General features: G+C 38.3%; 1 protein-coding gene across 3 annotated transcripts in view; it reads right to left on the bottom strand.

Annotated features, from left to right (window-relative positions):
* The window catches only part of LOC137658844 (glycosaminoglycan xylosylkinase), a 197,407-nt gene that overhangs the window by 110,488 nt on the left and 61,847 nt on the right, over positions 1-25,072 (bottom strand). For all 3 annotated transcript variants that reach the window (XM_068393935.1, XM_068393937.1, XM_068393936.1), the window contains exon 6: positions 10,655-10,826. In XM_068393935.1, coding sequence (XP_068250036.1) covers positions 10,655-10,826 — 172 coding nt within the window. The remainder of the gene's footprint in view (positions 1-10,654; positions 10,827-25,072) is intronic.

Genomic DNA, 25,072 nt, shown 5'->3' with positions numbered 1-25,072 from the left:
CAGCCTGAATAGCAGCAATCTATAAGAATATGCTAATAACTTGCTAGAGGTTCCCCATAAAAATGTGAATAATATAACTGTGGTAGAATAATTATTATTTATATAGTAATGTGGAGCCAACATATGTGTACTAAAGCCATGAGATAAAATTGGTAACAACTGTGCCTGATTATTGTTTTAATGTTCATCAGACCTTTAGGTAGGATTTTTAGTTTCTCACAAGTCCAACTCATGGAATATGGAATTATGTTTAAAGCCAAGCACTCAAGCCTAAACAAGTTCCTTGTGGTTAGGAATTTACATCTTGTCAATAAGACAAATTCATGGACAAAAAGATGGCAGCAACATTTGATTTTTAATAACTAATGTAGATTAACCCTTTTACCCCCAATGGACGTACTGGTACGTTTCACAAAACTCATCCCTTTACCCCTATGGACGTACTGGTACGTTTCACAAAACTCATCCCTTTACCCCTATGGACGTACTGGTACGTCCTTGCAAAAAATTTCTATTTACATTTTTTTTTTTGCATATTATTGATAACTTTATGAGAAACTTCAGGCATTGTCCAAGAGAATGAGACCAACCTGACCTCTCTATGACAAAAATTAAGGCTGTTAGAGCAATTTAAAAAAAATATACAGCCAAATGTGCTTGAAAAAAAATTCCTGGGGGTTAAGGGTTGGAAAGTTCCAAATAGCCTGGGGGTAAAAGGGTTAAAAAAATCACAGCATTGTAAAGGATTGGATTGAAAGTTACTCAACCAACCAACTTAGCTCACTGTAGCCTACTCAAATAATAGAATTGCGTTCTACTGTTATTTTAGTGACAAGCAAAACGTTACTTTCCCAATTAAAAAATGACTGGCCTAATACTGCCTCTGGGAACATAAACAATTTCTATATAGGTATTTAATTTCAAGGAAATATTTTCTTTAGTTGCACTGAAATGAAATATATTAGGCTTACTGAAAGTGCCATTCTTAAATTTGTAAATCTGAACCTAAAGAATAAATTGGTTGACTGAGTAAAAACTTCGTCAGACAAACACCCGATATCATTCTTCTAAAAGAAATTCTGCTAGTTTCTTTTTTAAAACTCAGCAATTGAGTTTTTCATCCAAAGCTCTGATCAACCACACTACAGTAATACCTTGAGATACAAATGAAATAAGATACATTTTTTTTTAAATATGACGATACGTTGTATCTATAAGATACGACAAATTTTTTGAGATACCATTTCAAAAATCGTGCAACGCCATTGATAGGTGGCAGAGTATTCGTTTGGCAATCTACTTTCATTAAAAGTTCATTTCAGCAAAATAAAGACTAAAATGCTCCTTATACTTGCATGTTCTTTATGTTTATTTTTTATGGACCTTTCTTTTTTTTTTTTTTTTTTTGAAATTTATAACTACTAAGACAATAGAAATTTTATTGCTTCCCATAATAATACAATTCAGGTCTGATCTTTTATATTCTATGGCCACATTTGACTGTTTTCTATCGCATTTGCATTTAATTCCTACACAACCATTTTTTAAAACAATTTTGATTTAACATAATCTTATAACTAGGGGATTCAGCATTATGAAGCTTCATCTGTGGTGGATAATGTGGGAGGTTGGGCTGTGGCACCCTAGCAGTACCAGCTGAACTCGGTTGAGTCCCTGGTTAGGCTGGAGGAATGTAGAGAGTAGAGGTCCCCTTTTTTGTTATGTTTCATTTGTTGATGTCAGCTACCCCCCAAAATGGGGGAAGTGCCTTTGGAATATGTGTACGACTGGCAAAACAGTATTACACTGCATCCCTCTCTCTGGTTATGGCTCATTTTTCCTTTGCTTACACATATGAAGAATAGTCTGGCATATTCTTTCCACATACACCTGACAACACTGAGATTAGCAAAAAAATTTTCTCTCAAGGGGTTAACTACTGCACTGTAATTGTTCAGTGGGTAATTTCCTCTTGGTAAGGGTAGAAGAGGCTCTTTAGTAATGGTAAACAGCTCCTCTAGGAAGACATTCCAAAATCAAACCATTGTAATCTAGTCCTAGGTAGTGCCATAGCCTCTGTACCATGGTCTTCCATTGTCTTGGGTTAAGTTCTCTTGCTTGAGGACAGACACGTCTCTGCTTGAGGGTACACTCAGGCACACTATTCGATTTTAATTTTCTTCCTCTTGTTTTCTTGAAGTTTTTATAGTTTATATATGAAAGATCTATTTTAATGTTGTTACTGTTCTTAAAATATTATTTTAATTTTCCCTACTTCTATTGTAGTTTATTTAATTTCCTGTTTCCTTTCCTCCCAGGCTATTTTCCCCATGCTGGAGCCTTTGGGCTTATAGCATCTTGCTTTTCCAACTAGGGCTGTAGCTTGGTTAGTAATAATAATAATAATTAGACTCATCCTTAGGAGGGCAAAAGTCCCTATGAACAAGACTGGCTGGTTTACTAACTTGGAAAGTGTCAATGCCCTTTGATCTCGTGGACGAGTGAAAGTGATAGCTCCTCTCAACCTCTTAATAACCTCGCAAGTGTTCCCACTAGGGTGCTGGTAGGTGATCATGGAAGAACGTAGACATTTCAATATAAAACTTGTCTGTAAAGAAAAGTTATTCAGTCCTGAGGCTCGTCTGCATCTATTGTCCGATGCAGCATATAACAGAACGACTGCTTCAACCCAATAGAGGGGGAAAAAAGGAAGAGAACAGCAAGATATATTACCTTTCCTTACCTTACAATTACTATCTCAGATGAGATGCTTCTTGTCTAGTGAGGGACTTGTTTGGTAGCTACAGCAGGACCAAGGATAAGGTTATCCTGGAACCAGAATAGTCCTTCTGGATTCTCATTGGATTAGCATGTTTGAAAGTTCTTGGATATACAGTATTCCTCTTCATCCCTTGGGTGCAGGAAAGTCTTTGGTGCTCCTCAAGGGAACCTTTGCTCTCTTAGATGCGTCACTATGCTCTCACAGGACAGAGGAGAGGATGATCATGCTTGTGAAGCTTGTGCCTTTGAATGATCGTATTCTTGAAGCTAGTGAGCGTAGACGATGCATGTGGATGATTGTGTTTGCGAAGCTTGTGGAATCATTATGCACATGGATAATCATACTCGTGGATGATGGGCTCACAAAGAAAGAACTCATGGAAAACTGTCTCGTAAAAAGCTGTCTTGTGGAGAATCAAGATCATTGGTACCAAGTTACCCCTCCAGCCATGCCGATCGTCTTAGTAATCATTATCAATATGCCATCCGAATGTCCAGGAGAAAGAGGGGAACAGGGGTAATACCCAACATCTCGAACAGCAGAGCTTGTGCACAGTCCTGTACAAAACAGAATACAGGTAGCAAACATGTGAACACCATATACCGAAGCGTATTCTCGAGTAGATTGGTTCCAGGTATGTACCATCCCGCTCACTCGTACTTGGAGTACTTGGTCTCGCTTTTACAGGAGACCTAGTACTGATAGCAGGAACGTTAGCTCCAATAGCTCGTACCGAAACACCACGTTAGGAGGGTCAGGTTTGGTAGTCCTACTCTTCCCACAAAACTAAGCAAAGGAATTGGTCGATGTCTTTAGAGACTTGTCCTGAGCTGTTATGCTATGCTTCAGTTAGTTCTTTATCGGTAGGCTTCACACCTGAATATTCGGTTTTAATCTCTGGAACTCTAAAGCAATGAAAGGGATACAGCAGTAGCAGTGGTTACAGATATCTCTTTGGCATGCAATACTGCTCTCTCTCCTGAAAAAGTGAGATTGCCCAGGAAGGGAGACGCAGATACTCAGTTCTTCTGAGATTTGTGTCTTCCCGCTATGGGACAACTCTCGGCCCTTACTCCCTCCGGCACGAGACTGAGCATAGGTAAAAGGTGTGAAAACATTCATACCAAGTACCCAGATACCTCCTTAGTGTTGTGTGTACCAATGTTTCTTCTCACTAAGGGACAACTGTTGGCAATCATTAAAGAAGCGAGGTTTTTGGTACCAAACTGTCTGTCCAACAGGGAGAGAAACAGTAGGAGTTAGGAGTACGTAACTCCTATTGATCGAAGTTATTGGACTTCTTCGAGGATGTCTGGCAGCAGTAGAACTCTTCTTCTGCTGGAGCACCAGCGATGAAAAAGGAAAACATACTTCCTGAGATTCACGCTGTAGTTGTCGCTCTTAGGCCACACACAAGAAATAGACCTGCAACAGAGATGCTGCCCAACAAGAACAAATAAGTTTGATTATGGCAGGTAGCACAGAAAACTGTCACACAATTACAGTGACAGTATCACAAAATACTGCATATCCTTGGCTTCTTTCATAAATGGGCTTCAAACATGAGAGTCTGCAAGAACATTTATTCAATCTTATGATTAAAACAGCGAGATTTGGATGCCAAGAAGAAAGTATCTGCTATCTGGCGACTGAAATCAAAATGGAGGTTATTCTATCTGGTGAATGCGGGGCGGGGGCTAGGTACCACCCGCCAGCTACCAGTAATACCGAGTTGGATGTTTAAATGGCCATTCCAGCTTTGCTAAAGTTCTACTCCTATTAAAGGAGGATGGTTTGTATTTGCGTAGGAGCAAATAATCTAAGTTATTCTTTAATTGCACATAAACAAAGTCATACGATGTCTGTTACTGTAACTGTCATTACTCTAAATTGAATAATTTCACAAAAAAAAAATTAAATTCATACCACAGAACTGTATTACATTAGAAAAATTCCACTTATGACATTCATTACTTGAAAAGTTATACACTCAATTTGTCTTATACCATTATGGGGAACCTTAGAAAATTCGCTACATCAGTAGTCTTTGAGAATTCTGTAAGATAAAATAAAATCAAACAAATCATAGAAAAGCAAAACCCCAGTACATAACTAAAGTATCTTATCACTCCCAATCATCTATAGTACTGTATGTTGTTTGTTTAGTGGACATAATACAGTATTCAGTCTATAAAGAATATGAGGAGCCACATGAAAAAAAAAGATTTAATTAAAAAAGTGAAATAAAAATAGCAATATCTACAATACACTGCTGCATTTCTAAATTTAAGTAATCTAAAATCATTAAGTCCATAGAAAATATATTTCTATTTTAAATGAAATTTCTGTAATGAAAATTAAATTTGCTGTAAAAATTATTTGAGCATGAAATATCAGTCAACTTCACTGAGAAAGCAACCAATTCTGAATTTGTATTGAATATATTATCACCTTGATATATACTGTAATATAAGAAGAACAAATAGTCCGGTAAAAAAAAATAATCCAAACTATTGAGAATCCAAGAATACAATGCAATCTGATAGCCATTGTTTCAATCATTATGCATAAAGATTATAAAAATAATCAAAACCTAACTGATAGCCTGACAAAGGGACACTATAGTCCCTGTAAATGTAATGTAAATTGATCTTTTGAGAGACATGAATCGGTTAAAATAGGACAAACAGGCCTGGTGATTCCTTCCCCTCCAAGGTGACTGATATGGTGTTCCAAATACTATAGTTTCACAGAGTATAAAACTGTACTTTTCAGAACCATTGTGCCTTCAGGGGGAAGGAAAATGAAGTTTTAGTAATCATAAATATAGTACAAAATGTAAGCAAGGAGAAAATCAGTCAGAATCTAGTTTGTTCATTACAAATCCATAATTTAACAAAATAATCTAGCCCAATTCATAGTCCTCTGCAATTCCCAGGCATTCATTTATGAATTAAGAGAAAAACAAGTTACTACTGCTCAATATCAACGAGTTTTTTCATATAGATTTACTGGCTTCAAGAGTAAAACACTTTATATATTTTTTTTCAAGCTATGCAACTACAATGTATTCTGATTCTTGATGTCTGATTGGTCACCAATATGGATTAATTACTTTATTGCCCTTTGAATTATACTTTTGATGGTTTTTTTTCATTCACACATTTCTTCTGTTAATGCCCTGGAATAAAAAGTACTACTGTTGTGCAATACAAGTGATATATCCTCCCTAGTCCTTAAGAGGTTTTACGTAATTCTTCCCAACTATGTAATTAGTATTTTTCTTCAACACTTCTATATTATCAAAGAATGTTCAATAATTCCCATGCCTCTTAAATTTCATCATCGTAGTGAACCGTTTTTTTTTTTCTTAGTATATTATTACCGTCAAAGTTTCCCCAACTTCTCTTGGTCATAACCTTTTAATGATTGGCTTTTCAAGTATAAATCTTGGCACATTATTATCGTTAAAGTTTCTCCAAGATCTTTGGGTCATAACCTTTTAATGATTGGATTTTCAAGTATAAATCTCAGGACATTATTACCGCCAAGTTTCCCAACTTCTCTTGGTCATAACCTTTCAATGATTGGATTGTTCAAGTATAAATCTTGGCACATTATTACCGTCAAAGTTTCTCCAAGCTCTTTTGGTCATAACGTTTCATTAATAGGGTTTTCAAGTACAGTGGAACCTCTACACACGAACGTATCTACATCCGAATTTTCCAACATCCGAAGTAAAATTCGAGCAATTTTTCGACTCTACACCCAAATTTTTATTTCGACACACGAAGTGAGCAATTTTCGTCGTACCGGTTTTATCCGAATTTTTCGACACGCGAAGTACGATTCGAACACGTTCCTACTCTACACCCGAATTTTTTTTCGACACCCGAAGTAAACAATACCGGTGCACGTAGATGGTACTCATAGCGCCGGATGTATTTTTTATTTCCGCCGATAGAAGGCAGCATTTCTACCTCGGAGGGACCCTCAATTAGCGTGGCTTGGGACATTCCTCTGTTCTCGTCGGCTTCGTGTGGTTGTGCCCTGTGCGTTCTGCTATTAACTGTGTTTTAATCGTGATTTTTTACGTTCATCCTTTTACGGTATTTTACGTAAATCATGGGTCCTAAAAGGCTTAGTTTCACAAGTGGTAGTGGTAGTGGTAGTGGTGAGAAAAGGAATAAGGAAATGTTTTCTTTAGAAGTAAAGCAAGGAATTATTGAAAAGCATGAGAGAGAGGAGAGAGAGCGAGAGAGAGAGAGAGAGAGAGAGAGAGAGAGAGAGAGAGAGAGAGAGAGAGAGAGAGAGAGAGAGAGAGAGAGAATGTTACTACTGGACGTTTGATGGAGATTAAGCATCAAGGAGAGAGAGAGAGAGAGAGAGAGAGAGAGAGAGAGAGAGAGAGAGAGAGAGAGAGAGAGAGAGAGAGAGAGAGAGAGAGAGAGAGAGAGAGAGAGAGAGACTAAAAACATAAATCACGTTTTGAGTGTGAGTGAACTTGCAAAAGAACATCACGACGAACTTACTACAGAGGAGCTCAAGGAACTCCATGCTATGTCTGAGCACATGAGTGATGACAAGGAAGGGATCGAGGAGGTAGAACATGAGTTAGGTTCGGCGCAAATAAAAGAGGTGTTAGGAAAATATCAAGACGAGGTCGACTTCATCGACAAATACCATCCAAAGAAATTGCAGGTTTGTTGTGTAGTTGCGCAGTTTGATGATGTTTCCCTAACTTATTTTCGAAACATTCTGAAAAGCTGTACCAAGCAACTTTCTATCGATAGCTTCTTTAAAAAACTACGAAGCGAACTCGTGATGAAGAGGAAGGAAGTGGTTCAAAGAAAACGGCAAAGAGTGAAGCGAAAGAAAGTGAAACAAAGAAAACGGCAAAGATTGAAGAGAAAAAAAATTCAATCAATTTTAAGTGTAGAGTAAAAGTGATTAAAATTAATCATCAAAAAGAAAAAAAGAAAATGTAAAAAAAATATAAAATATAAAAATAAAAAAAAAAATAAGCTAAGTTAGGTTAAAGTTCACTTAGTGTAAGTTAGAATAAGTTACGGTAGTGTACGTTTTACGTAGTCAACCTCTCTACCTCCTCGCCGCCCGTCCGTCTCCTCTCTGCATAGCAAGACCAACAACACCTGCGCTGGACTTTCTAAGGTAAAGTGACGCTAAAAACCCGTTTCTTATTTATTATTTCTTGATAATTATTCTTTTTTACATGTCTATTATCTAATTTAGTGTGCATATTGTCATATGTAATTATGTGTAGTAATTTATTAAGGCTCAACCACGGATTAATCCTATTTCAATGTATTCTTATGGGAAAATTCGTTTCTACATCCGAACATTTTCTACATCCGAAGTCGGTTGTGGAACGGATTAAATTCGTACGTAGAGGTACCACTGTATTCTGGTCAGTTCATCAGTGATTTTTCTCTAACAGCTTAAAGTGATCATTTAGTTATTTCAGATAGTCCTAAGACTTTTCCAATGTTAATTTTCTTAAGGACCCCCTAACCTTTTCAGATATTTAGTCTTTATTTGGAAGTTATTTTTTAAATTGTTCCAGTTCCTCTTTTCCCCTCTACTTAAATTTCCACATTTCATTCTGTAATGTTCTTTTCTATTTCACAAATTTTCAATCTGTTCTCAGTCCCTTTCCTGAATTCTAATGGTAAGCAGCTCTTCTAGGAGGACACTCCAAAATCAAACCATTGTTCTCTAATTTTGGGTAGTGCCATAGCCTCTGTACCAGGGTCTTCCACTGTCTTGGGTTAGAGTTCTCTTGCTTGAGGGTACACTCGGACACACTGTTCTATCTTATATCTTATTTCTCTTCCTCTTGTTTTGTTAAAGTTTTTATAGTTTATAAAGTGATATTTATCTTAATATTGTTGCTCTTCTTAAAATATTTTATTTTTCCTTGTTCCCTTTCCTCACTGAGCTATTTTCCCTGTTGGAGCCCCTGGGCTTATAGCATCCTGCTTTTCCAACTAGGGTTGTAGCTTAGCAAGTAATAATAATAATAATAATAATTTCTCCATCTAATATTCTATACCTTTGGCACTAGTGTTTAGTAATACTCCTACTTCCCCTGTGTGTGTATATATATATATATATATATATATATATATATATATATATATATATATATATATATATATATATATATATATATATATATATATATATATATATATATATATATATATATATATATATATGCAATACTCTATATTACAATGTTACATATTAATCTAAGGCTGATGAATTTTATTCTGGAAGGAAAATAGTGAGTGTCAAGAAAATAAATTTACAAAACCTACTAGCACTAAAGAATACATACTATCTACATAAAAGCAAAAGCAAAATGAGCACCCTTAAATACTAATATCAACACTGCAATTATAAAACACATGCATAATTTACAAAATGAAGCCTATTTTACAACGGTACTACGTGCATGTCACACTTTTACTTACTAAACTGTACTTGCCTCTTATGCAGTAAAATCTTTGAATGTAAGCACAAATCAAAAAATGAAGTTTCTTAATAAAAACATAATACATACTGTATCTTTTGAGAAATTGAACTTACTAGTTCTAAATCTCAAACTCCAAAAGGCTTTGCAAGTTAAATACCGAGACATTCAAAGAGGAAAAAATAATACATTCTAAAACGTAACTTGTATTTTTCTTAGCTATACAAACCAGGGTCCTTTAAAATGGAGAATGTCTTCAGCAGAGCTAGAATGGCTGTTGAAATTGTTAGAGGTACTGTAGTTAAATAACAGGTGGTGGGCACGGGTGAGTAGCTGCGCTGACTTGCCTGTCAGACTTCACTTTTGACCTTTGGCACAGGACTGAGAGGGGTGGTTTAGGTGAGACGTTTAACTTGAAAGAAAAACATAAATAATTTATTCCTATGTATACGGAAAACTTCCATCCTTTAGAAAAGCGAGACTCGCGTATCGGTGGGTTGGAAGTTCCCTTAAAACCGATCTAGTTGGTTCTTTATCTTCCCTTGAAATACCAGTCTCTTTGGTCCAGTATGGGTGCGAAGGATATGACTGCAGCAACCTCCTATCAACCCATTACAGTTCAATATGTGTTGGAAGCATATGTTGAACTAGCACTCCACCATCTTGAAAATAACTCTGTGATGTAGATCCAAGTTCTCCCATGAATAAGCAAGGAGCATATACCTAGAAGCTTCAGACATGGTGAGCTCAATGAGGAACTCGAAGTGCTAACCATTCTCTCTGGGAATTCACATTCATGTGCTTTCCAAAAACAACACCGGGAACACTTATGCTTCTTGCCTCTCAACAGATATGTCCACTTACAGGAGGCCACAACCTAAACTTGCTACAAAATTGCATACAATAATTGTACGCAAATATCCCCCTAAGTAGTGATTGGATCTACTGTATTGCCAGTTTATCATAAATCAAAGCAGTGTCTAATATACTTCCAATCCTGCACCATTTCATTATCATATATGAAGCTAATATCACTATTCAAACAAAATATAAATAAAAGAACAAACAACCTTGAATAGTAAAAGAACAGCACTCCCGTACTCGACAATAGGATGTAACACTACTTCCGTACTCGTTACAATCGAAGACCAAAGTGAAGTCTTTGACAGGCAGGTGGGTAGGACTACTCACCCCCACTCACTAACAATTTCAAAAGTAGATCCAGCTACGCTAAAGACATTCCCTATTTAAAAGGATAAATGATTTGTATACATGTAGAAACAACAACAGCATAACAAAATTACAACAATTAATGTTATCAAAATGAAGGTCCAGAGGCCAAAAAAATGTAAAGTATGAGAACGTGCTTTACTTACTGGGCTAACTTAGTGCGTTTATATGTACGTGACCAAGGGTGTGGAATGTGCGTGAGAGGAAGACGTCGAGGTAACCAAAGAATAACCGTACCCTCAAAAGTACTACCATTATCACACACAGAAGCATCTTTACGACAGTAGTAACACACACCATAAAAGCAGAGTTGTCTCCCTGGAACAAATTTGCAGGAAACTTTCCAACACACTATTTAAATGCAATGAACAAAGCAACTAATATATCATCGAGCACTAACACTCGATGATGGTCTGAAACAGGAACAAATCATGTAATTAATATTTACAGATAAACTGTACAAATGGGACTAAACTACAGGACTAGTATTAAGCAGATGCTGTATTATAGTGCTAATACTTTACTACAATTACTGTAAAACCTTCAGCTGTGAAAGGAACTCACTTTCAATTGACTTTCATCAGTATTTGCAAAATGTTTATCTTAAAGCAAGTTATTTAGATTTTAATAATTGAAGATTATTTTTCTAGAAAATATTTGCTATAATGCTCATGCATATTCAGAATGGCAGCAAAATGTATCACTGACTTTCATTTAATGCTCATTATACAAAGTTAGTGTCACAGCCAACCTTCTAATTTAAAAAAAAAAAGTCACTATTCTGCACTAAAAGAAACAATATTTCACGTGTTTACTGTCAATCAAAATTTGAGAAATTATTTCTCTCCTTCGTAAAATCCAATATACACTATGAAAATGGTCATAAAATGCTGTTCATGGTACTATAGTTGATTACTAATGATACTCAAAGTACAAAAGTGAAGTACTATATATATATATATATATATATATATATATATATATATATATATATATATATATATATATATATATATATATATATATAAAATTTTCCTTTAAAAAAAAAAAATATCTGCCTTTTAAATTCAAACCCATTATTTTTTACAATCTAGCTTTAATCATGCAGGTAAAATAGCAGCCATACAAAAAGTATGACTATCCAAAATCAGCCCAGAAATATGAGAACCAGTATAATGGTGCCTCAGCATTCAGGGCTAGCCTGGGTAACTACTTTAAATCACTAACAACCAGATGCAAATCTGCAGACACCCATACCAACATGATCAAAAGTTATATGACAGATAAAATATGTTTTGTTTTAGGCAGAAATATACTGATGGCTACATGACCCTAGATACATATAAAATATTCAATATTTAATATTGAAGCATTATATTTTCTAGATACAGGTACATTTTACAATAAGTTTTAAATATGGCTACTTATAGGATGTGATAAAACAAAACCCTAACTGACAAGTAGTGGATAAACAAAAAATTAGATCATTCCATGAAAGGCCCGCGAAAAAAGTAAACCCCAATTAAATACAGGAAAAATTATCATGATATGGTTGAAGGACACTTTTTGTGTTTTTAGTAAAACCATATGTTGTGTATATCAGAAGTATCAAAGAGGAGTTGAAATCTCTTAAGGTTCAACACACAAGCTAAGATATCAAACATAGTTATGGAACAAGAACAAATCACTATCAAGTCTTTGTCTAAATGCATTTTCCACTTCCACCACCTGCATGCAAACAAAGATTTGTACCAATAAATAATAAATATGTACTGTAATAATCACAAACAGCATCATGTTACCAGCTAACTAACACATCTTACAGACTATTAATATATTGTATCAATAAAAATTATTAATATTACATCCATATATATTAACCCTTTTACCCCCAGGCTATTTGGAACTTTCCAACCCTTAACCCACAGGCATTTCTTTTTTTCAAAGCACATTTTGCAATATATATTTTTTAAATTGCTCTAACAGCCTTAATTTTCGTCATAGAGAGGTCAGGTTGGTCTCGTTCTTTTAGAAAATGCCTGAAGTTTCTCATAAAGTTATCAAAAATATGCAAAAAAAAATGTAAATAGCAGTTTTTTTTGCAAGGACGTACCAGTACGTCCATGGGGATAAAGGGATGAGTTTTGTGAAACGTACCAGTACGTCCATTGGGGATAAAAGGGTTAATATATTGTATCAATAAAGATTATTAATATTACATCCATATATATTAAGGATACTTTCTATCAATTAATTCATTAATTTTATTCAGTAATTCTAAAACACTCACACTAAATGCATTGAAATTTTGAAATGTAATTATAATTCTTCACGAGATTTACTTAGGCATTCTGGACAATGTAATTTTTCTGCAAATTCTAAATATTTACTAAATTTTGGAAATAGAAACAAAGAAAAGAAAACTAAATACCAAATACTGATATATTTCTGTATGCTAACTCATTTAGTAGAAAATTTAGAATATTTCTAATTTCTAAAGAAGGGATTTTGACGAAGGAAAAATCTATTTCTGGGCTCAACCTGTGTCGCTCAGTGAAATGCTCCTCTAGCACCATTTCTAAGGCATAAATATTGCTGAATATACCAGAGTAAAAAAGAGATGCATGGAATGCCAGGAATAAACCTAACTACTCGCTCACTCTTGAGTGACGGTATAGAAAACTGGGGCGTGATTGAACCACGACCATAGATCCCTCACCAATTAGACCTCTCCTTCATCAACAACCCCCCCTCTCTACCCCTACATCTCCCCACCCCCTATCCTCATTCCTCCTCAGCACTTGCGTTGGTCATACGTGTTTTGTTTTGCTGTCTTGTTTATAATACACTCCTTACTATTGAAATATTATACTTTCAAATGATACGCTCAATAGCTATGCTAATAAAATTTTGTGAAGTTTTAAAATACTTGCAGGATTCAAAACCTTTCCAATAATTCTGCACACTTCGTGCGAACTTAAAACTTATTATATAATGAATGAATTACCAAATTGTGACATTATACCTCCTAATTACTGTACATGAGAGTATAGGGATTAATTTCTTCAAAATTTGTATGCTTATTTCTCTCTTTTGCAATGGGAATTTCATTTACAAGAAAACTCATTCATAGAATTTTATCCAGTTTTTCTAAAATTCTCACATATATATTTCTAGATATCATTATATATTTAAGAAATAATAATGTTCCTTAAAACTTACTCTTCAAGATGGGTATCCCTATCTTATATTCATATACATAGTTTAGAAAAATATTTTTTTTCTTTTTCAAAAGTATTCACCCATTGGTAAATTCACAATTAAAGGAGTTGAGTTAATTTACTACATATAATACATTTTGCAATTTTACCAAACTATACTCTAAATGTGTGGATATCTTATTTTTTTCACATTTTACAGCTTAGAGTATTCTAAATACATTATAGGAGTTTGTTTACACTTTCTATTATAAATTTGAAAATTTACTAAGAAAAAAAGAAAGAAAAAATCATTAACTATCTAACATTCATTACACTTAAACTTTGAAAGGGCAGCTTGGTTAACAGACTAAAAATTCAGAGGACTGGTAAAGGGTCACTTTGTCCCCACTAAATGTGAAAAGGGCGGTCAGGATCGAATGAATAGTGGCCATGTTTTCAGGCAATCTGAGCCTTACAAAGAACTGGTAACTCATCCTCTAACTCCATTGCAAGGTGAGAAGACTCAGGAAGTTGGTGACTCCCCTTTAACTACCAAGTATTATCCTAGACCAAAAAGTACTACTACCAACATGAAACCAAATGAGGGCTAGTCAACAGAACATCTCCAAAGAAGTCAAGACACTGACCTAACCATCCAGAAGTATCTATACTCCATCCCTATCTCCACAAATTAAAAACAAATAATAAAGAGATAAAAAGAGGACTTACGTATTCTGCAATGTCCCTTACCACAACAAAAGGACCTAACAAACAACATGAGTTATATACCACTTGAACTTCCACCTAAAGTCTGAGTTACACCTCCATTGGCCTGAAGGTAAAGATTTACATGAAATGAATCAATACAGTCATAACTCTAAAGTCAAGCCTTCTAACTTTCAGGTATGGCAGAAAAGACTATTTTAAGCTCATGTTACATCCATGATTAACCTACTGTACAATTATTCATGAGAGAACATACCATTCTTTGCAAAGGGCAAGAACTATCAACAAGTCAACAAAAGGGACTCTAGGGTTTTTTTGTAAGGGGACTAATCTATTCAATTATTTTTTAAAGACCAGGATTAATTTTTCCTTAACTTTACAAGTCTACTGGATGTGGCTGATGCGACGTAGATCACCACATTTACTTTCAGCCAATAGGAGCACTCCTCTGCTTTCTACTCAGCCAATTGGAATGCTTTTTTATTTCCAGCGCTAAGAAAGTAGAAACTAGTTTGGAAATAGGGAATTTATGTTCCCTTTTACTGCTATCTTCTCATAGCTCTGGAAGACTAATGTCCAATAAAAGTCGAGATGGATTAGTTAAGCTTGAGAAGATGCAGGAACAAGCATCTACCACTTTAATGTTACATATAGTGTAGTGTATTATCCAAGTACTGTACTAATCTTGAATTCTTCCAACAGAGATAATAGCATCTGACGAGAAAAAAGGGGAATTTTATATCAGAATGGCTTCAACCACCTGAACAAATTTGGCATCTACTATCTGAGTGGCAGAAATCCCTTGACTTACTTATCTAGTAGCAGAAATATCAGTTGCTATATGCCATTCATTAAAACATTCTGCATCAGAAGATTCAAAAAAGATTCTTCCCTCATTAAATGTTTTTCCTATTAATTGGTGCTAAATTCAGGGAATCTAGAGGCACGAGAGATGGAAAATGTACGTCGAAGGCGCGACACACATGAGCTAGAAAGAGCAAGACAAACTGGTGTGGTTAATGCTAAAATTGGAGGCATAATCTTTAAGCAATTCAGAGGAGAAAATTCAGAAGCATTATACAATTAAACTCCTACATACAAACACAGAACTAATGGCCTTCAACAGATACAAACATTTACAAAAAATAAACATATCAAGATAAATCAATAATCTAAAATAATGGCTGAATTTCAAATCTCACAGCTCAGAGGTAGGTTAGTTTGCTGCTCTAGCACTAGGTGGTGCGCTGAACACTATCCCTAAGTCATATGTCTGACTTCTCAACAAGAGGAAGTGTACATAGGAAATGCTAAATATTTATTCCTTTGTGTAGAAATCACAAAGTTGCAGACTACTATCATTCAAGATGTCTGATAGTACAAGCAAAAAAGTAGAGGGGATACCTCTGCGAGCACACATGTGCACCTTAACTTAAAAGACGAAAGAATTGAGTTATATAAGACCAAATAAAACAGAATAAGTTGAGACTAGGACTTAAATATAAGTGAATTTTTAAGCTATTGTGTGTTATTGTAATAGCTTTCTACCTTCTCTATCAAGATCTGTTCTCTATTTGGTGATATATAATTGTGAATAAAAACTCAGAGCAGATATTGCATGCTATGGCCTATCGGAAACGTCCCCGCCCGGCGATCTGCCAGGCTCGGGTTTTAGACCAGCTCAAGCTCGATAGTTTCTTGTAGTGTCTGCAAACTCACCTTCCTTGTGAGCAAAGGATGGGAGGAAGAGTTTGGGGGAGACTATAAGTCTACTTACTGAGTCATCAGCAGCCTTTGCCTAGCCTTCCCTGGTCCTAGCTTGGGGGAAGAGGGGTATGGGTGCTTATCATATATATATATATATATACAGTATCATATATATATATATATATATATATATATATATATATATATATATATATATATATATATATATACTGTATATACATACATACATACATACATACATACATGTATGTATGTATGTATGTATGTGTATATATATATATATATATATATATATATATATATATATATATATATATATATATATATATATATATATATATATATATATATTTTCAAACAAGCCATATATATTTTTGATACATTAATGTCTGGATTCTCTTAACGACCTCGGGATCAGAGCCCCAGGCGAAATCACACAAAGACAAGAGCTTGGCTCCGGCCAGGAATCGAACCCTGGTCGGCAAGCTTGTATACACAGTGACTAAGCCACTTGGCCACGAAGAAAGATAAAAGTTAATGACAATTCTTCTGTACTTATACCTGTCGAATTCAGGTATTTTGTACTTAGAATTGAAATCAACCCATCTTCACCATCGTAGCTAATTGGTAGTTTGTTACTTGGCATTCAATTAATGATAAATTTTGCACATTTTTACGTGTTTTTCATATTCAAATAAGCCATATACATTTTTGATACATTAATGTCTGGATTCTCTTAATGACCTCGGGATCAGAGCCCCAGGCGAAATCACACAAAGACATGAGCTTGGCTCCGGCCGGGAATCGAACCCTGGTCGGCAAGCATGTATAGACAGTGACTAAGCCACTTGGCCACGAAGAAAGATAAAAGTTAATGACAATTCTTCTGTACTTATACCTGTCGAATTCAGGTATTTTGTACTTAGAATTGAAATCAACCCATCTTCACCATCGTAGCTAATTGGTAGTTTGTTACTTGGCATTCAATTAATGATAAATTTTGCACATTTTTATGTGTTTTTCATATTCGAATAAGCCATATATATTTTTGATACATTAATGTCTGGATTCTCTTAACGACCTCGGGATCAGAGCCCCAGGCGAAATCACACAAAGACAAGAGCTTGGCTCCGGCCGGGATTCGAACCCTGGTCGGCAAGCTTGTATAGACAGTGACTAAGCCACTTGGCCACGAAGAAAGATAAAAGTTAATGACAATTCGATTCCCGGCCGGAGCCAAGCTCTTGTCTTTGTGTGATTTCGCCTGGGGCTCTGATCCCGAGGTCGTTAAGAGAATCCAGACATTAATGTATCAAAAATGTATATGGCTTATTTGAATATGAAAAACACGGAAAAATGTGCAAAATTTATCATTAATTGAATGCCAAGTAACAAACTACCAATTAGCTACGATGGTGAAGATGGGTTGATTTCAATTTTAAGTACAAAATACCTGAATTCGACAGGTTTAAGTACAGAAGAATTGTCATTAACTTTTATCTTTCTTCGTGGCCAAGTGGCTTAGTCACTGTCTATACAAGCTTGCCGACCAGGGTTCGATTCCCGGCCGGAGCCAAGCTCTTGTCTTTGTGTGATTTCGCCTGGGGCTCTGATCCCGAGGTCGTTAAGAGAATCCAGACATTAATGTATCAAAAATATATATGGCTTATTTGAATATGAAAAACACGTAAAAATGTGCAAAATTTATCATATATATATATATATATATATATATATATATATATATATATATATATATATATATATATATATATATATATATATATATATATACTGTATGATCAGTCTTCAGGCCATTGTTCTGATAGGGCATTTTCACTATGCCTCTGTCATTCATATGCAGCCTTTAAAACCTTAAAAACCTTTAAATGCTGGGCCCTTACAATGAATAACCCCATTTGCATGCCAACAAGAATAAATGGTAAGGTCTGATTGTAACATTTATATAATCGTTTCCTAAACAGACGTATAATTTATGTACGTCAAATTTAGACTTGTGGATACAAGTCATACTTCAGACTACACAAAATTCTAGTTCAGAACACACCTTAAAAATTATGTTAAAAACTTAATAGCACGCACTACCATCAAACCTGATACAAGGGCGAAAAAATCTTCTCAAGAATGTAGCACTACCACAAGATTTTAACTGAATGCTAGAGACAATAATTATGAGTTTTCCAACATGGCAGCCTCTAACTTTAGTTTGACAACCAAACTACACTTTCCAAGTTTATGACCCAATGAATGTTAAGTAAGACTTACTGAATTAACATTAACTACCAATGAACTCTTTAATAAAAGATTTATGATTACTTTCAAAGATCTGGGCACTAAATATACTGTAACCAATATTAATCCCCTCTCTATGATCAATAGCAATCCTCTCTCTCATGTACAGAACTGCAAACATGTAAGTATAATCTTGGACTTCATTTGCCCAGTTGGAGTAAACTAGCTTATATAAACATATCATATTCCTTTCTAAACTAAAGTCTTAAACTATTACTGTTTAATTTTGTCTATTTCTTCTTATATTATTTACCTTCCAATCAATTCATTGAAGGTAATCAATCCTTCTTTGCTTATAAAGGTAATATGGTTCAATGTGGTCCTTGAACTCAAAAGATAAATAAGAAATGATATTTTAATTATAAAATAAATTTTTGAATATACTTACCCGGTGAATATATAATAGCTGCTGCTCAGCGGCTCGACAGAAAACACACTCAAAAACTCGCGAGCGATCGCTATGAAGGTTGCGGGTGTGCCCACCAGCGCCAACTATCGGCCAGATACCACTCCTGCATGTAAACAAACCCTTCAATTCTTCTTGTCCCGCTGCGTCTCTATTGGGGAGGAAGGGAGGGCCTTTAATTTATATATTCACCGGGTAAGTATATTCAAAAATTTATTTTATAATTAAAATATCATTTTTAAATATTTAACTTAGCCGGTGAATATATAATAGCTGATTCACACCCAAGGCGGTGGGTAGAGACCAGAGTTAATTAAGTTTACAGCGTATATGCTAAGATTTTTTGACAGTTATCAATGTAACAAAACCAAAATATATAGGTACCTGGTAAGGAAGTTGACTTAGACGATTACTCTGCCTTGTAAGTCTGTCTTCCTCACGAAGCCCAGCGATCCTCTTAGGATGCTGAAAGACTCCCAGGAGCTGAAGTATGAAGGGTTGCAACCCATACTAACAGGACCTCATCAAACCCCTAATCTGGGCGCTCTCAAGAAATGACTTTGACCACCCGCCAAATCAACCAGGATGCGAAAGGCTTCTTAGCCTTCCGTACAACCCATAAAAAACAATATTAAAAACATTTCAAGAGACAGATTAAAAAGGATATTGGAATTAGGGAAGTGTAGTGGTAGAACCCTCACCCACTACTGCACTCGCTGCAACGAATGGACCCAGTGTGTAGCAGTCCTCGTAAAGAGTCTGGACATCTTTCAAGTAAAATGACGCGAACACTGACTTGCTTCTCCAAAAAGTTGCGTCCATGATACTTTGCAGAGATCTATTTTGCTTGAAGGCCACGGAGGTTGCTATAGCTCTAATTTCGTGCGTCTTAACCTTAAGCAAAGATTGGTCTTCCTCATTCAAGTGGGAATGAGCTTCTCGTATTAAAAATCTGATAAAATATGACAAAGCATTCTTTGACATAGGTAAGGATGGTTTCTTAACCGAACACCATAACGCTTCAGATTTACCTCGTAATGGCTTAGTACGAGCTAAATAGAACTTAAGAGCTCTAACGGGACATAACACTCTTTCCAGTTCGTTGCCTACGATCTCTGATAAGCAAGGAATATCAAAAGATTTAGGCCAAGGACGAGAAGGCAGTTCATTTTTGGCCAGGAAACTAAGTTGAAGAGAACAAGTGGCTTTTTCTGTAGAAAAGCCGATGTTCTTACTGAAGGCATGAAGTTCACTGACTCTTTTAGCCGAGGCCAAGCACACCAGGAAAAGAGTCTTAAGAGTGAGATCCTTCAGGGAGGCTGAATGTAATGGCTCAAACCTGTCTGACATGAGGAACCTTAGGACCATGTCTAAGTTCCATCCAGGAGTAGCCAAACGACGTTCCTTAGAGGTTTCAAAAGACTTAAGGAGATCTTGTAAATCTTTATTGTTGGAAAGATCTAAGCCTCTATGCCGAAAGACCGAAGCCAACATGCTCCTGTAGCCCTTGATCGTGGTAGCTGAAAGGGAGCGAACTTTTCTCAGGTGTAAGAGAAAATCAGCGATTTGGGCTACAGAGGTACTGGACGAGGATACAGATGCTGACTTGCACCAGTCTCGGAAGACTTCCCACTTCGACTGGTATACTCTAATGGTAGAAGCTCTCCTCGCTCTTGCAATCGCACTGGCTGCCTCCTTCGAAAAGCCTCGAGCTCTAGAGAGTCTTTCGATAGTCTGAAGGCAGTCAGACGAAGAGCGGGGAGGCTTTGATGAACATTCTTTACGTGGGGCTGAAGTAACAGATCTAGTCTTAGAGGAAGACTCCTTGGAAAGTCTACCAGCCATCGAAGTACCTCGGTGAACCATTCTCTCGCGGGCCAGAGGGGAGCAACTAACGTCAACCTTGTCCCTTCGTGAGAGGCGAACTTCTGCAGTACCTTGTTGACAATCTTGAATGGTGGGAATGCATATAGGTCCAGATGAGACCAATCTAGAAGAAATGCGTCTATGTGTATTGCTGCTGGGTCTGGGACTGGAGAGCAATAGATTGGAAGTCTCTTGGTCATCGAGGTTGCAAAGAGGTCTATGGTGGGTTGACCCCAAGTCGCCCAAAGACTCTTGCACACGTCCTTGTGGAGGGTCCATTCCGTAGGAATTACCTGACCCCTCCGATTGAAGCAGTCTGCTAAGACGTTCAAGTCGCCCTGGATAAACCTCGTTAACAGGGAGATGCCTCGATCTCTTGACCAAATGAGCAGGTCCCTTGCGATCTCGTACAGCGTTAGGGAGTGGGTGCCTCCTTGCTTGGAAATGTATGCCAAGGCTGTGGTATTGTCGGAGTTGATCTCTACCACTTTGTTTCGAAGGAGACTCTCGAAGTTCATCAAGGCCAGGTGGACTGCCAAAAGCTCCTTGCCGTTGATGTGCATGCTCCTCTGACTTGAGGTCCACAGACCTGAGCATTCCCGACCGTCCAGGGTCGCACCCCAACCCAAATCCGACGCGTCTGAGAATAGTACGTGGTTTGGGTTCTGAACTGCTAGGGAAAGTCCCTCTCTCAGACTGATATTGTCGTTCCACCAATTCAGGCATGCCTTTACTGGTTCGGAGATCGGGATTGAGACCGTCTCTAACGTCTTGTCCTTTTTCCAGTGAAAAGCTAGATGGAACTGGAGAGGTCGAAGGTGTAGCCTTCCTAGCGAGACAAACTGCTCCAGGGATGATAGAGTTCCTACTAGACTCATCCAATTCCTGACTGAGCATCGTTCTCTCTTCAACATCAGTTGGACTTTGAGCAGGGCTTGCTCTATTCGGGGGGCAGACGGAAAAGCCCGAAAAACTGGACTGCGAATCTCCATCCCTAAATACAGTATAGTTTGGGATGGAATCAGCTGGGACTTTTCTAGGTTGACCAAAAGTCCCAATTCCTTGGTCAGATCCAATGTCCAATGAAGATCCTGCAGACAGCGATGACTGGACGAGGCTCTGAGAAGCCAGTCGTCCAAGTACAGGGAGGCTCGGATTCCCGATAAATGGAGGAATTTTGCTACATTCCTCATGAGCCTCGTAAACACGAGAGGAGCAGGACTTAGGCCAAAGCACAGGGCCCGAAACTGGTATACCACATTGTTGAAAACAAACCTCAGAAAAGGTTGGGAATCTGGGTGTATGGGGATGTGGAAGTATGCGTCTCTTAGGTCGAGAGAGACCATCCAGTCTCCCTTTCTGACCGCTGCTAAGACTGATTTCGTGGTCTCCATGGTGAACTTTGTCTTCGTAACAAAGACGTTGAGTGCACTGACGTCTAGCACCGGTCTCCAACCTCCTGTCTTCTTCGGTACTAGGAAGAGACGGTTGTAAAACCCCGGTGATTGAAGGTCCGAGACTTTCACCACCGCTCCCTTCTCTAGCAAAAGAGACACTTCTAGGTTCAGGGCTTGTCTCTTTGACTCCTCTCGGTACCTGGGAGAGAGGTCGATGGGGGAAGTCGCTAGAGGAGGTTTGCGTACAAATGGAATTTTGTACCCCTCTCTGAGCAACCTCACAGATTGTTGGTCTGCGCCCCTCTTCTCCCAGGCTTGCCAGAAGTTCTTCAGTCTGGCTCCTACTGCTGTCTGAGGCTGCGGGCAGTCAGACTCTGCCACGTGAGGACTTGGCTCCTCTCTTCTTTCCTCTCTTTCCCTCGGCACGAGTACTTCCCCTGCTGGGAGCTCTGCCACGAAAGGGCGGAATAAATCTGGACGCCGGAGTGTCTATCCTAGGTCTTGCAGAAAAGGATGTCGAAGGAGTCCCTTTGCGAGCAGAGGACGCAACCAAGTCATGGGTGTCCTTCTGCACGAGTGAAGAAGCTATGTCCTTAACCAATTGTTGCGGGAACAAAACTTTGATAAGGGAGCAAAGAGCAGTTCAGATCTCTGACAGGGAGTAACTCCTGCCGACAGAAAAGAGCAAAGGGACTCTCGCTTCTTTAGGACTCCCGACGTAAAAGAGGAGGAGAGCTCATTGGAACCATCGCGGATGGCTTTATCCATACAGGACATAATCAGTAAGGAGACATCTCTATCAGCCGATGAGATTTTCCTACTTAAGGCTCCCAAACACCAGTCAAGGAAGTTGAAAACTTCAAAGGCTCTGTAAATGCCTTTCAGCAGATGGTCAAGGTCCGAGGAGGACCAACTAATCTTCGAGCGTCTCATGGCTAGGCGGCGGGGAGAGTCTACAAGGCTTGAGAAGTCGCCCTGGGCAGAGGCAGGGACTCCCAAGCCGAGAACTTCTCCCGTGGCATACCAGACGCTCGATCTAGACGAGAGTTTAGACGGAGGGAAGGCAAAGGCCGTCTTCCAAAAACTCCTCTTGGTTTCCAACCAGTCGCCTGAAAGCCGTAAAGCTCTCTTGGAAGAGCGAGAGAGCAAAAGTTTTGTAAAGGCTGGCATGTTAGCAGGTACGCCTAGAACAAACTCAGACGGCGGCGAACGAGAAGCAACAGCGACGAAGTGATCGGGAAACAACTCCTTAAAAATTAACATAACTTTCTTAAAGTCCATTGATGGAGGAACTGTTCTGGGTTCGTCTACATCCGAAGGATGATCATCATGCTGAGGGTCAGCAACGTCCTCATCAGAAGGATCCTCATCTGACAACTGCTGAGAAACAAGCAAAGGGGTTGGCAATGCTTGACACGCAGCGTCCAAACGCACTGGTTCATTAGTAGCGGACCAGGACGCAACGTCATGTAACTGCTTAACAGTCTGTGAACTGTCAACAACAACAGGTGCGTGAGGACGCTCGGCGTCCACTCGAGACTGTTTTGACTGCCTAGTCTGAGCAGTCAAAACAACTCTAGACTGCGGTGGTTGACGCTCAGCGTCAAAACAAGTCAACTCCGATGGTTGGCGAACGTCCTGAACGTCAACAGGAGCATTAGTAAGTGGTCTAACGTCCAAATGCGGCTGAAAATCAACACGAGACCGCATCGAGTGAGGCTCTACATATCGTGACTGACGTGACTTAGCTACGCCAACGTCAACAGGACGCACAAAGGTTCGTTTGGGCGGCTGAAGGCCAGGATCTCGATGAGATAAACGGCTAGGCTCAACGTGAACCTTATCGGCAGAATAGTCTTCCATAAGGGAGGCGAGCTTAGTCTGCATGTCCTGCAGTATAACCCATTTAGGGTCCACGGGAATGGGTGCGGTAAACGACGGGGTTAACGTCTGAGACGGCACAACCTTGCCTACACCAAGACTTTCTGAGCCTGTGTAACGTTGCTGCTTAGGCGGCGAGCAGTCATCCGATGACTGCAACGGGTCAGAACTGTCCCAATGACTACATCCAGGACGCTGGACCTGTCCTGAAGGGACCGACTTTTGCTTAAGGGGCCTAGAAACCTTGCTCCACGGTTTCTTATGCGAAAAGCCTTCGGAAGACGAGGAGAAAATGGGCTCTCTCGTCTTATGGTAGGGGCGATCTTGGTGAGATACGCCTGATACCATAGAGGGAACGTCTGTTCGCTGATCAAGGCCTCTCGAACCCATAAGTCGTACGACATTACTTCTCCCCTGGGCTTGGGAGCTTGCAAGAGGTCTCGGACTAGGTGAACGACAGGCACGAACAGACGAACCCTCGGTCGCAACACTGTTCACAACACTTTGCGCACTAATCACTTTCCCACTATTTTCCGCTGTGGCACTCTGACACTTAAGCTCTTTAACGTCAGCCATGAGTTGATTACGATCAGTTGCTAACGCTTCAACTCTTTCCCCCAAGGCATGAATAGCACGTAACATGTCTTGCATAGATGGTTCCTGAGTGCCAGAAGGGGGTTAGGTACAACCACTACAGGGGAAGGATTAGGTTCAGGGGCATGTGGAGAGGAAAAATCTACTGACCTAGAGGAACTCCTCCTTACCCTATCTCTCTCTAGCCTACGTGCATACTTATCGTATTCGAGCCAATCGAATTCCGAAAGGCCCACGCATTCCTCACACCGATCTCCCAATTGACAGGTTTTACCCCGACAATTGGAACACACAGTATGTGGGTAGAGAGATGCCTTTGGAAGACGCCTATTACAGTCCCTAGCATTACACTTACGAAATCTAGGTACTTGTGAAGGGTCAGCCATTTTGAATTAGTCAAAGAAAGTCCAAAAAAACAATCCAAGTCATCAACAATTAAATCTGTCCAATAAA

This window comes from Palaemon carinicauda, chromosome 19 (genome assembly GCF_036898095.1).
Source record: "Palaemon carinicauda isolate YSFRI2023 chromosome 19, ASM3689809v2, whole genome shotgun sequence".
In the NCBI taxonomy this organism is placed as follows: domain Eukaryota; kingdom Metazoa; phylum Arthropoda; class Malacostraca; order Decapoda; family Palaemonidae; genus Palaemon; species Palaemon carinicauda.
This window is presented reverse-complemented; position numbering and strand designations above follow the sequence as displayed.